This window comes from Morus notabilis, unplaced genomic scaffold (genome assembly GCF_000414095.1).
Source record: "Morus notabilis unplaced genomic scaffold, ASM41409v2 Scaffold150, whole genome shotgun sequence".
NCBI lineage: Eukaryota > Viridiplantae > Streptophyta > Magnoliopsida > Rosales > Moraceae > Morus > Morus notabilis.
The window spans coordinates 197,848-212,242 of record NW_010364058.1 but is presented as its reverse complement, the minus strand read 5'-3'; the positions used below and the strand labels follow the sequence as shown (position 1 = coordinate 212,242).

General features: G+C 34.4%; 1 protein-coding gene across 5 annotated transcripts in view; it reads left to right on the top strand.

Moving 5' to 3' along the window:
• The window catches only part of LOC21395250 (histone-lysine N-methyltransferase ATX1), a 14,205-nt gene extending 8,903 nt beyond the window's left edge, over positions 1-5,302 (top strand). The window contains exons 17-26 of one of the 5 annotated variants that reach the window (XR_002902854.1): positions 950-1,018; positions 1,188-1,386; positions 2,015-2,287; positions 2,815-2,876; positions 3,016-3,093; positions 3,302-3,397; positions 3,921-4,024; positions 4,105-4,249; positions 4,453-4,524; positions 4,939-5,302. Coding sequence is in view for 2 of the 5 variants with exons in the window: in XM_024170442.1 (XP_024026210.1) it covers positions 950-1,018; positions 1,188-1,386; positions 2,015-2,287; positions 2,815-2,876; positions 3,016-3,093; positions 3,302-3,397; positions 3,921-4,024; positions 4,105-4,246 (1,023 nt within the window). In the remaining 3 variants the exon portion in view is untranslated. Of the gene's footprint in view, positions 1-949; positions 1,019-1,187; positions 1,387-2,014; positions 2,288-2,814; positions 2,890-3,015; positions 3,094-3,301; positions 3,398-3,920; positions 4,025-4,104; positions 4,250-4,354; positions 4,525-4,938 lie in introns of those variants that run through there. The other 4 variants (XR_002902853.1, XR_002902852.1, XM_024170442.1 and 1 more) reach the window with 4 other exon arrangements.
• Positions 5,303-14,395: the final 9,093 nt, after the last annotated feature.

The following is a 14,395-nucleotide window of genomic DNA, read 5'->3' as shown; positions in this document are numbered from 1 at the left end:
ATATTAAATATAATAATAAATATACATTATATTGTAATTATATATATTATATTATACTATAATATAATATAATTGTTATTTTTAATTATTTCAGTTATTATTTTAATAATTTTATTATATTCTATATCATAATTATATAATATATTATATAATAATAGTTTTTTTTATTATATTAAATATAATAATAAATATATATTATATTGTAATTATATCTATTATATTATAGTATAATATAATATCATCATAATTTTTAAATATTCATAGTATTTTAACCTCATAATTTACCAAACGCTATTACACTGATTTTGAAATCAGTACAACTACTATAATTATAGTTTACTAAATATTCAGTTGCTTTTTGTAGCAGTTGCTTTTTCTTTTAGCACAGCTAAAAGCAATTTTTTCAAAATCTACAGCAATACCAAACTAAGCCTAAGTCTTAGTCAAGCCTTGTTAGAATATTGAAATCCTACTTCCAGTTGCTTTCAAATGGATCTCCAATATATAGCCACTTTTATTCTCATTCAAAAACCAGTGGTTTTCCTTACACAGAAAATCTTTAGTTGTGATTTGTCCACAATCCTTGGGGTCAGTAAATAATTTTCTAAAGATTTCACGGGGAAAGATTTTTCTGCCATTTTACATGATTTATATTCCAAAAAAGGGTGCTCTGATGGCTCATGAAATGGATGTATACTTCCTCCAGTTCCCTGATCATCTATCCTAGGTCACAAGTGAAGTACAGTAAATAAAGCAGCATGCGACTGTTTACTCCTCTATGCCTGGAACAACCCTTGATAGTAAAAATTAGCTCATTAGCAGTTCATTTATATAGCGTACATAGTGTACTTGCCTCTTTTGGTATGCATTGTCCTAAGTTGGATAAATTCCAATTTTGAAGTGCTTTAATGGCGTGCAACTGAACCCCTCTTTCTTTTGTTTTCTGCAGTGTTCAAACAACAGTTGTCGTGTGGCATATCATCCACTCTGTGCACGGGCTGCTGATCTTTGTGTTGAGGCATCTTTCTCCTCTATTATATACATGCCTATAGTTTATTTATTTATTTGTTTGTTCAACAACTTGCTGGATTTGGTATTTGATTCTGTTTGTAGATTGTGTGGCTTGCAACATCCTGCTTATCTTTTTTATTTCTTTATTTATAATATATACTTCTACATTTGCATAGCTTGAGGATGAAGACAGACTTCATCTCCTCTCTTTTGAGGATGAGGAAGAAGATCAATGTATTCGTCTTCTTTCGTTTTGCAAGAGGCATAGGCAGCCATCTAATGAGCGTTCAGCTGCTGATGATCGGATTCCACAAACTGCACGTCAGTGCTCAGACTTCATTCCGCCATCTAATCCTTCTGGCTGTGCTCGAAGTGGTAGGTTCAATTAGATGATTATCACACCTTGAGACTAAGAACTTGATTTATAGTAATCTTTAGATGAGTCACATAATAATTTTGTTGGTAGTTTCTTGCCAGATGTACTTGGCCTTTTCCTTTTGGTTCTCACTTTCTTTTGTGCATATAGAAAGTCCAAGTATTTGTTTTCTAGAAGAATTTTGGGCTTTTGATCCACGTTCATTGTGAAGCCTCTTTTTATTTATCTATTTATTATTTTGGTGAAGAAACAAAAACATCATTAGAAAGAATGGTTTATCTCAAAAATTGTCCCTGAACTTTATACCATATCCCACTTTGGTCCATGATGATTAAAACAGCCCAAAACTGACCTTGATTGATTTGGTGCGGCAACATTAGTTCTTCACTTCTCGTTGAGGTTGGGTCCATACTTCTATATTTTTCATGAAGTGTTTAATAGGTCCTTGTTAAATTTTGGCTGAGAGATAAAAGGGATTACATGACTTTCTAGCCTATATTTTCTGGTAGTTTGATTAATTTTTTTATTCTCATTTGCAATGCACATGCATTCCTTATCTATATGTAGCTATTTTTATTTGCCACACTTACTTTCTGGATTATGATCTTTGTTTCCATTCTTGTGTAGAGCCCTACAACTACTTTGGTAGGAGAGGGCGGAAGGAACCTGAAGCTCTAGCTGCTGCATCCTTGAAGCGCTTGTTTGTAGAAAACCAGCCTTACTTAGTCAGTGGTCATACTCAGCATGGTTTTGGCACTTTTAATGGGGTTGTGGGCTCTAAGTTCTGCTCTAAACTTCTAAGGCTCAAAATCAGTCAGCTTGATCCTCCCAATAATATACTTTCCATGGCTGAGAAATACAAGTACATGAGGGAGACCTTCCGCAAGAGACTAGCTTTTGGTATAAATAATAATTTCTCTTAATCTACACATGCTCGCGTGCCTGCCCACATTCTGTGTGGCTGAAAATGCCAAAACTGCATATTAGTATTTAAAATTTTCTAAACATAATGCTCCAATTTCTCTTAATATGCTTCATTTGTGTCTTTGAATGTCGTTGTGAATGTGATTATGACTTGCTCAACCTTGAGAATACTAGGAATGTAGAAGAAAACATGTCTAAAAGTCTATTATAGTTGAGTATGCTTTATAAGAAATTATTTCCATTAGAAAATTTCTTACTCACATGGTTGTGTGAATGACTATTGATTGTATTGGTTGATGTCACCAAACAGTTCAACCATTTGTATTGCTTTCTGCCTTTTTTCTGCAATCTTCTGTGTTATATCATTCTTAGTATTATCAGTATACTGACTCTTAAGCTTAAGATGTCATTGCTCATGGGACAACCTGTATAATTCTGCATACATACGAAGGAGAGATTTATACAATACAGCATCTAAGATAATTGCATTTTGTTTCTCACAGGGAAATCAGGAATTCATGGATTTGGCATCTTTGCAAAGCTTCCACATAGAGCAGGGGACATGGTAAATGAAAAGTGTAATTTACATCATGAACTTTTACCCAAGGCATATTACAAATTTATAATGAATCATAATTTACATAATTATCTTTTACCCAAGGCATATTAAAAATATATAATGAGTCATAAATTCTCTCTTATAGGTGATTGAATACACAGGAGAACTTGTTAGACCTCCGATTGCTGACAGAAGAGAACGGTTTATATACAATTCACTCGTGGTAAGTTAATAGAAATTACTTGTTGAGGTGCTCACAGTTACGATGGAACTTGCTAGGATCTATAGTTTGTAAAACGTATTTTGTTGTTCCTCCCTGTTGTTTCTTTTGTTCTATGATAATATATTCTTCTGCTTTTAAGAAATTAAAAACAAAGAAAGAAACAAACTGCTTACCTTGGAAAGGTGTTGACTGCCTTCATAATGCACAGGGTGCTGGGACTTATATGTTTCGAATTGACGATGAACGTGTTATTGATGCCACAAGGGCCGGAAGCATTGCTCATCTAATCAATCATTCTTGTGAAGTGCGTACTATTATTACATTGCTTTGCTTCTGCTTTTAACTTTTCTTTTTTTTTTTTTTTTTCATGTTCTTGTGAGTTGCTTTATAGAGGACGTCTTCATACTTCTGATAGTCCGATGTGCTTGATAGAATTGGCAACCAAACATTTAGAAGCTAAATTATATGCAAAAGTTACATTGCCACAAAGCTGCTTCGAAATCTTCTGTCCTTCGCTACAAGTTATTTTGGTAGAATTATGCTGCTAGTTGACAAAATTGTTACCTTGTAATCACTTACTATGAAGAGATATGTTAGGCTGAAGGTATAGGATGGCATAGAATATTTTATTATTTGAACAATCTATGCAGAACCGACTTCTATATCAACTTTTTAATGCCAACTTTTGGAGCTTGAGTACTTTTCAATTTGGGAGTGGTATCAAAAAATTGATTGCAATTCACTTACCATATTAATTGGTTTTAAAAAATTGTCTGAATAATCAACATTTATTGATTACATGCATATTTAACTCTTCCCGTGTGCAGCCAAATTGCTATTCAAGGGTCATAAGTGTCAATGGGGACGAGCACATTATCATTTTTGCAAAAAGAGACATCAAAAGATGGGAAGAACTGACATATGATTATAGGTTTTATGTTTTACACAACCAGACTGAATGCATTTCTTCACCATGTTTTTCTATCATGCTAAGTTTCTTTTATATTGCAGATTTTTCTCAATTGATGAACAACTAGCATGTTATTGTGGGTTCCCAAGATGTCGGGGGATAGTTAATGACGTTGAAGCCGAAGAGCGGGCGGGAAAGCTATGTGTACCTCGCAGTGAATTAATACATTGGACTGGGGAATGAAAGGTAATGTTTCAAATCTTGTAAATTGAGGTATAACGTTTCAAATCTTGTAAGTTGGCTCTTTTACCTTTTAGTTCGGACACCAAGTAATCTCATGTTCTCTGGCAGTTATAATTTTTCGTTGGCCATTCTGGAGTATATACTCAATTGGAAGGAATGTGAGTGTAAGGATTTATTCGTAGCTTGTATCATTTGCATTGAAACAGTTGGATTGTTCAGCTGGCTCAAGATTAAGAATTGGACTTCATCTTGATGCTTCTTTCATAGGCCTTTTTAAGGTACAAACATGCGGGTTGTGGTGTTTCATTTTGCTGGTATTGGGTTGAAAATACTAGTTTCTGACTATTTCACATGGACATATCACAAAAGGAATCTCTTCTCACTCGGGCACGAAACGTGGAAATTTGTCTGCAAACATTCTCATGGGTGTTCATATTTTTGCATACAATTCCATAAATTAAAGTTGAAAGAGGCAACAATTATAGTTGCTATGAACATATTAGCTACAGGCTTTAACTCTTTGAATTAGTTTTTGTGCCTCATCTACATCAACGTTTTCTCTCTCTCTCTCTCTCTCCTTTTTTTTTTCTTCTTCACTCCTTTACATATTATGATTGTTCTATTTTGTCATTAGTGTTTTGAGAATTTTAGTTGTTTTTCTGTACTGACGATTCTTCAATTTCCTCTTGCAGAATTTTATTGTAAAAATATTTCTACTACAAGAACCTGAGAACCTTGCAAAGACGGTTATTTTTTTGCCAAGAATTTGTTCGTCACATACACTATTTGACCAAGGCTTATTGAAGTGTAAAGTCCCTGTTCTCTTCTAGGCTGTCGTATGAATCAAGTGGTTCAGCTTATTTTGCTCAAGCTTGTTCCTCTTGATTTGAGCGTATTACTTGAGTATGTGATCAAAGGATCATAGGTAGACAATCTCTCTTGATTCTGTAACTTTACGTATTTGAAGGCACTGTTGTTTATATATTACTTACCCCATTGTAAGGAAAAAAAAAAAAAGAATTGCTGTAAATGAAAGTAAATTGTCAATGCATATGAAAATTTGTTTTCCACTCATGATTAGAGTTCTGTTCATTTCACATATTTGAGTTTAGAATTTTAGTTTTGTTATAGTAAAATTTTTTTAAAAATAGTTATATTTAACTTTTTTATTACAATAAAATTTTTTTACATAAAGTCACATCTTAACTCGAATAAAAAATTTAAATTAACAAACTAAATGGGTCTTACATGTTTTTTGTGGTTACGATGAATTGGGCTTTTATTTATTTTTATTTATATTTTTGTAAAATTGTATCCTATTTATGTTTTAAGGATATCGAGAACTCGCTCTTCTTTTGGGGAATTGCAAAGTTGTACTTTTCAAATTTTAAATTTATGCTAAGTTTGTTTTTTTTTTTTTTTGTTTGTTTTTTTGACCTTTTCTCCATTAACATATGATTTGGAAGTATACCATAATGAGAACAATAGAAAAATAAACAAAAATAACCCTCCAATGTCGGACACGGGATGGATTGTTTCAACCAAGGTTTCACACTGCTTGCATCTTTGTCCGGGTCATTTCCACGGTCGAACGTAACCGCAGTTTCCCGAGAATGGATCGTCTCACCTTTTAAGTGTGGAATTCGTTTTAAAATAATTTTGTTTTTTATATGAAAATAGAAATAAAAATATTTTCAAACTCAAACAGAAATTATTTTTTAAAATGCATTTGATAATTTTATTATGAGATTGTTTTCAGTATAAAAAAATCTATTAATGTCTCTCTCTGTGTGTGCTCGAGAGAGGAGAAATCGGAAACAAAAAATGAAAAACGACTAAAAATCATTTTTCATTTCTCTTTCATTTTACACTAAATTAAAAAATCATTTTTATTTCCCTTTTTTGTCTTTAATTGTGTCAAACGCCGTTTCTCTCATGTTTTCATTTTTTTTTCTCAAAAAACGTAAAAGACAAAAACAAAACCAACTCCAAACAAGGCATTTGTTTTCTTGACATGCATATTTTGTTAAAATTTGTGCCCCTTTGAAATTATGTCGCTGCCCTCCATTAAAATGTGAAATTATATATCTATTCTTTTTGGCTCCGCCCTTTGTTGCTTTTGTCAACTCCTCCATTATAGAGGCATATGACCACCTGATGAAACCTTCTAGCGATTTTCACCCACGGGTATGTGTTTGCGGGTACCTGTTAGCAAAAATTTGGAAAATACAAAGAAGAACAACAACTTATGGATGAACGAAATAATAAAATAATTACAACACGAATTCAACCTTTGTACCAAAATTTGAAAACCGAAATTGTAAGGATGTCGAGGCACGTGAACCATGCTTTCCTTAAAACAGATTCGTCCCCTTTGGCGAGTGCTTGAGGCAACGTTGGACATCCATCTTCCAGGATACAACGACAACAACGGTAGCTTGAAGCACTATCGGAACCGTCCGGCGAACTAGAACTCGGACCTTCCCTCTATCACCAAAACTGAACTACAAAAGAAGATGCACAAAGAACTTGGAAAAGAGAGAGCCGAGAGAGAGGAGAAGAGATTTCGAATGAGTGTGTTCTTCCTTCATGTGGAGAACCCTTTATATAGGCTCTTGAGAAGGCGTTTCGAAACAAGCAATTATGGGGCTTAATATCACATTATTACAGGCCAAAAACCATTCATTTCCTTGAAAATGAATCCGGCCACCTTGTACAGCAAGGTTCAGACTTTTATGAAGAAAAACTGATGCCATTAAGGTTATTAACCATGGCTTATTTCAGTTTTCCTCCATTGATCACCATTAAGACCCATTATGCTCATTAATCTTAGGTCAAACAGCTGGAAGATCTTGAGCGGAAAAAATAAAAAAATTATAAAAACTTAGCTCGCACGGAGTGAGTTTTCCAGTTCGGTATTCGTGTCCGCAGGTCGCGGGCGCACACATTGGACCCCAAACCTGCCGGGCCTTTAATATGGCTTAACAATGCTTAAACAAGCCATTTTCCAACAATACCCACCCCTAATATGGCAGGTATGAGGTCCCTCCCCCCATACACATATATCTTTATTATGTGATATTAGTAGCTATGTAACCTTGTATGTTAGGGTGGCCGAATTTTACTGTGAAAAAGAGAAGAAAAGCTCTTCATTCCATGTTCCACATTGTACATGTGTTGATGTTCATGGAAGACATGAGTGTTTTGAGTGTTAATCCTATTTTATTTCAGGAGTGTCTACACACGTTTTTCGTAGATTTAAGGAATTGATGAGAAAGATTCGGGTATTCTAAATAAGCGCGGAGCAAGGATTGTTCGTGGTCAGAGAACTTAAGTTATCATCCTAATTGGTCGCTGAGTATAATTCCTAATCCGATTCTAATTGGTCTAAATTAATATATTCTATATAGTGTTTCAAAAGTTTTGTAAAATTTTTTGTTATACACAATCCATAGATACATGATTCTTTAACCCACTTAAAGTTTAGGATTTCTATTTTAAAGGAAAAATAATGGCTGAGACAAAATAGTATGAAAAACATCCCAAAAAATTAAAAATTTAAAACTTAAGATCAACCGAAAGTTCGGGTTGCTAACTTTAAAGACAATGATATGGCCAGTCATAGGTGGATGATTTTGAGGAATAATATGGAAGACAAAACACAAGAAAATCCGGGTTAGTTGCTGCTCATAGAGGAAGACATCTTTGGAGAGTGATTGAGAGAGTATCCTTACAAAAACCGAACTCTATGTCGAAGAAGTTTCAATCTCTTTCTCGGATTCCACTTTCATAGCAACTTTAGGAGAGTTTTAGGGCTGCCAAACGTGCTCAAAACCATAAAAAGAAGTAAGGGTTTGGTTCCTCTATAGATTAGGAAGAGAAAGAGTGAAGAAATTTGAAGTTTAGAGGCGTGGGAGGTGGATTTCTAGTTAGGGTTTGTGAGAGTTACATGAATGGTAGATAATAGAGTGAGAGATGAAAGAGAGCGGAGTTTAGACTCTGCAATCAGATGGGGTATGATGTTAATTGATAACCCATTTCCTTTTCGTTTTCTTTTTCTAATTAAATTTTAGTGTGGTTAATTTTCTATTGGTGGTGTTGGGTGGTGACTAGAAATCATTTCATCAGAAACTTTCTCAAAACCCATCAGCTTTCAAAAAGTAGCCCAACTATTTTTAAAATTCATATTTTTAGTGACCATATTTTCTAAAAATAATATTATTGGCACCGAACTTTGGCAAAATCACAGGATTAGCCCTGTAATAGAATTTTACAAAAGTTACCTTCTTGGCTAATTTAGACGCTCCGAGCAAGATTACGGCATTTAAAATTCCATTCGAAATTTAATTTTATGAGTTTTGCTCCAATTATTTAACTATCACGGGAGTATGTACGCGACTTACAAGTTTAATGTATTGTGGGTGAATCAAGGAGGTTAAATCTCACTAGAGTTATCATAAAAATCATATACCATACAAAAACCATTGAATTACCAAAAAGCTAATTATAGAAATTAATGAGTAAGGGTAGACTGTAGAGGGCCTTACAGTAGTGAACTCCATTGTCGTTCCTTTCTGGTCGCACGATTTGGTAGGAGTGGATCTGGATTTATGACCCAGCTGGTCACTAACTAAACTTTATGTTGTTCAGCTATCCCTATTGTGCATGGTTCAGTTAACCTTTACTGCGTGTTTAGGAGGTTTATCAACATAAGACATGTCAATTTAGCTGACTGATCTACAATTTTCCATCATACTTCCTGTACTTTATGCTAACCCTAGGATTTCATGACGATTTATCTTTACGTCTACTCTGAGACATCTTTCGTTGTGTTTTATCGAGAAAAACATTAGGCGCGTTTAAAACTCGTTTCAAAATAATTTTTTTTTTTTATATGAAAATAAAAATGAAAACGTTTTCAATCTTAAATATAAATCATTTTTAAAAATACGTTTGATAATTTTATCAAAAGATTATTTTCAGTGTAAAAAAAGCCCATGAATATCTCTCTTTCTCTCTTTGCTCGAGAGAGGAGGAAACGAAAACAAAAAATGAAAAAGTCATTTTTTATTTCTCCCTCATTTTACACTAAACCAAAAAATCATTTTCATTTTCATTTTGTCTTTATTGCGCTAAACACCATTTTAAAAACGTTTTTATTTTTTCTCTCGAAAAATGTGAAAAATAAAGACGGGATCAATTCCAAACACGGCCATTAGTTTTGGTTCTTAGGTTATTCTTTTTCCTTTTTTTTTTTTTTTTGCAATGGGTTTGGAATTGTTTCATTATTCTAGCCACGTGAACCCTTCATTTTGGATTATTGTACGTGTCCTTTTTTGCTTTGCGCATCAGGTTGGGAATACCTAGGTGGCCATTTATGGTATTTCTATACGTTTAGAGAGATCTGACCTCTCATCATATCGAGGTTGGGTGTGCATCTACTACTCTTCAGTTATGTTGTTTCACCTCCAGTACTACTTAGATCTTTCTTCTTACTCTCTACAATTTCGTTTATTGTTCGGGTCTATAGGGGATTAAGTGGTGTCGTACTATTATCTCCGTCGAAACTAATCATTTCAGGTGATGGCCAGATATTGCCCTTACACTCGCCTTGATTCCATTTCTTAATGACATCGCTCCTTAATGTGGGAGGAGGACGAGCACGGAGGCGTCTAATTTGCTACAGCTCATGAGTTAGCGTATTACGGCCTTCACGACCATTCCAAGTTGATTCTGGACGCTCTATTCTAAGCCCTATGACCAATTTAACCATTTCTTAACTCTACTTTCAACTTTTATACATGATCGTATACTTGTGACTTCCGTATTCATGCTTATTGTATCATCACTCTCAATGGTGAGCGGTCAATGGCCACAAAATATATATATATATATATATATATATATATATTAATGGGTTAATGACTTGCCTTAGCTTCCTCTAGTTACCTTCTTATCCCATAGTGAGCACCTTTGCTCATACCTCCAAGGCTCCATATGAATAAAGGCGTATTTCCCGGAGTTCTCATGTAGTGTCAGGGGAAAAAACTATATTGTTTTATTTCTATTCACTCGTTTTACTTTCCTTGTCAAGTAAGTAAGGTGAAGGGACTCCTAACCTTGCAAACCCTTTCGTGGTCCTTTCATAGTGGTCTATTAAGTTTAAGTGATATATGTATCGTTCATTTCACCGATTCGAGTTTAAAATCTGAGTTTTGTTACAGTAAAAAGCTATTAAAAACAGTCACATCTAACATTTTTACTATAGTAAAAAGCTCTCATATAAAGTCACATCTCAACTCAAATTAAAAATTTAAATAAACTATTTAGTAGGTGTATCCTTAACTGTCTGATCCGTTAATCCCTAAAGGTTATTTGGTGCTGACAATACGACTGGTGGCCTGCGGTGCCCGTGTCTTTTCCTGGGTGTCAACTTACAGTCGTCTTGCTATCTGGTTTACTATTGGTGATATCCCGTTAATTAGATGTTGATCTTAGAGATGGCTTACTACCTCATTGGCTTGATCGAGTAAGTTATCGATCCTTGCATCGGGAACTTATTTTAATTCGTGACCTTGTTGGATTCTAGATGGTGAAGCACACATTCTAGACGCATCTTCTCTCTCATTCACCATTAGTGCTTAAGTGTACAGATGGAAAAAAGTTCTCATCTGACAGCTCCTATGACTTACTTTATAACCACCTGAGTCCAGATAGAGCTCTTTTCGTGTAATGTTTTTCGTGTTCTAGGTGTAGTCTTGTTATTCTTCTAACCTACACATCGATGAGTTCGTGTCTATATATATATATATATATATATATATATATTAGCGACTTCTCCACGTTAGATCAGTCCATAAGGTAGGTTAAGTATCTAATGTTTTTATTAATTCATATCTTCCTCATTCTTGTAGCAGGGATTATCCCAATTTGGTTATCTTTCTATACCTTTGTGGTTGCTAATCTTTCTAGGAAATTTGTTCCCAGGGGAGCGTCATAGTCGTTATCCCTTCTGGTGACTAGATCTATTTAAAACTTCATATTATCGATCTTGTAACGATGACCGAGCACCACTAGAGTTTCAATGTTTGTTCATATTTCTTGACTAGATTCCGAAGTGCAGTGGACATTCTAATTCTATCTTTGCCTTTGAAGGGGGTGAAAAGTCACTCGCTTGGCTTGTTCTACTTGGGTATGTTAATAATAAGGAGGGTTCCGAGTCATTTCTACACACTCTATGGGCACGTTTAAAACTCATTTTAAAATGATTTTATTTTTTGTATGAAAGTCAAAATGAAAACGTTTTTAATCTAAGACAGAAATCATTTTTAAAAATGCGTTTGGTAGTTTTATCAAGATATTATTTTTAGTATAAAAAAATCTATTAATGTCTCTCTCTCTCTGCTCGAGAGAGGAGAAAACGAAAACAAAAAATGAAAAACGACTAAAAGTCATTTTTCATTTATCTTATTTTTCACTAAACTAAAAAGTCATATTTTATTTTTTTTTCTTAAAAAACGTAAAAAATAAAAATGAGATCAATTTCAAGCACGGCATTTATTCTCGTTCCTGATCGGTGAAAGGCGATTGCAAACTCGATCCATGAGTTGCTTTCACTATCTGCAACTGTTTTGTCGTTACGGCGTTTACTATCCAATCCTCGTAGTGTTTGTTACTGTCGTTTGGATTTGGAGCGTTTGTATACAATCTGCTTCATCTTCCTATGGCTTGGCGGACGTCAAAAAGGAAACTCGGATTGTTGCCTACCTGACTTTGCGGTGGGTGTATGCCCCGTTCGGCATCTTTCTGGTTGACGTCATGAGATCTAATTTCTAATTGAAATCTAATACATCACATGGTCTCTCATTCTAAGTGTTCTGTCTATCCTTAGTATTTTAGTTCTTTTAGAGCCCGTTTAGTTCGTTGATTTACATTTTTAATCTGAGTTGAAATGTGATTTTATATGAGAGTTTTTTACTGTAATAAAAAATTAAATGTGACTGTTATTTATTAAAAAATGGCATGTCATCTTTAGCCAAATATTGTCGTTTTTAGCCAACTATTGTCCTTTCCCATAAACTAAAATAAAAAATAAAAATAAAACTATTTTTGTAAGATTAAATCATGGCAGACGAAAAGAGTTCGTAGTCAGAAGAGAAGTCAATTCCAGTTGTTGTTTAGCCTGAAGGCATTTTTAATGCTAGGATCATCCTTACAGAGACAAACTATGATGTTTGGTCTCAAATAATGGAGATGCATCTTGCCGAGAAGGAGATGTTGGGTTTTTAATTGACCATGTGGGCTTATACATTTATTATTGTATGTTAGAGGCTATTATTTTATGTTGAGTCCATTTAAAGTGATCTGATAAGATTTTAAATATTTTGGGTTTTAATGCATTTAATTAAGTGTGGGTATTTTATGTGTAGAGATCAAATCATTATTTCTATTTTTATGATGAGTCATATTAAAAATAATAAAAGTTAATAGGCAATTAACTTATATGCGGTTATGGTCCCTAAAATTACAGTACATTTTCATTCTATTTCTGACATCCCATCATCAGAGAGAATAGAGAGAAGCCAAAGGAAATTTCAAAGGACTACGTGTAGATTTGAAAGACTAACCACAAGCCTTGTGATTTGCTTCCATCATGACTATTCAGGTATGCTTTTGCTTAGATTATAAATTCTTAGTGATACAACATGAATGATCTGGTATTTGGTAAAGATTTTCACCCTAAAGCAATTTCTCTCACAAGTGGTATCAAAGCTTATTCACGTTGAATCATTGAGAATTAAAATTTTTCAATTTGATTATGGTTTTACGGATTATATATATATATATATATATACGAATCAGTTTTGGTTGAATTTAGGATATTTTATATATAATTCGGTTGAATCTCGTTAGAAAATATATGGGCTGCCACCGGCACCGTGGGAATCTTGCCGGAGTCGCCAGGCTGCACCGACAAGGAAGAACAGCCGCGGCATAAGGAGAAAAACGGCCGCTGGCCGCCTGGGATTTCTCAAGGGTCGCAATAGGGTTTGTTGCTCTGGGCCTCAAAGCCCAAAGCCATTAGAAATTAAAGAACGAGGGCCCATCTGGGCCCCTGACCAAAAAAAAAAAAAAAAGAAAAGGAAACTTAAGGCAGCCTGCGGGCTGTACTCAAGGTCACAGGCCCAGTTGGGCCTGTGTGTAAGGAAAAGAAAGCCGCAGGTGTGCGGCTATTGAGAAAATGTGTTTTTTTCCTACGTCAATTTCGGTGCTATTTAAATTCAAATTTTGGTATTTTTTTTAAGGTGTATAATATTCTAAATTGAATTAATGGAAGCAACATATTACCAAAGTAACCTCTCTTGTAAAAATTAATTTATTTTAGAATATTAAACGGTTGTGTGTGTGTAATTCATGCGGATATTGGCCGGCCCAAAGGAGGGTCAATATTTGGCCGAATTACACACGCACCTGTGGTGATAAGCATGCGATGATTATTCGGTTTACATGTGAACAATAAGAAGATTTTTATTCGACATGTTCTTATTATCAGTGTTTGATTACTACACCAAGAGTACCACTTACAAGTTAATATTTTTGTCCAAAGACTAAATATTGATGTTGTGCTCAGTATCTTGTGATGGGCCCTACCATTATTTGAATTTATTATTTGCATAATATGGTATTTATGTGAGTTTTATTTTGTTTTGTTCTCTGTTCAGTTTCTAGTTCTACTGCAAATATCTCTACTAGCATAAATTCTATTCATATGCTTAATGGCACCAATTTTAAGGCATGGCAAGAGAACGTCTTGATCATTCTCGGAGTCATGGACCTAGACCTTACTTTACGGGTCGATTAACCTGATGCACTCACTGATAAGAGTACCTCTGATGACAACAGGGAGTGGAAAAGTGGGAACGATCAAACTGTATAAGTCTGATGGTTATGAAGCGTGCTATTCTAGAAGCTTTTCGGGGCACTATGTCCGATAAGGTTATTACGGCTAAGGGTTTCCTTGAGGATCTAGAGAATAGGTTTGCCAAGAATGAAAAGGCTGAAACTAGTACACTTTTGGCAAACCTTATCTCAATGAGGTACAAAGGGAAATGAAATATTAGGGAGTACATTATGGAAATGTCTCACATT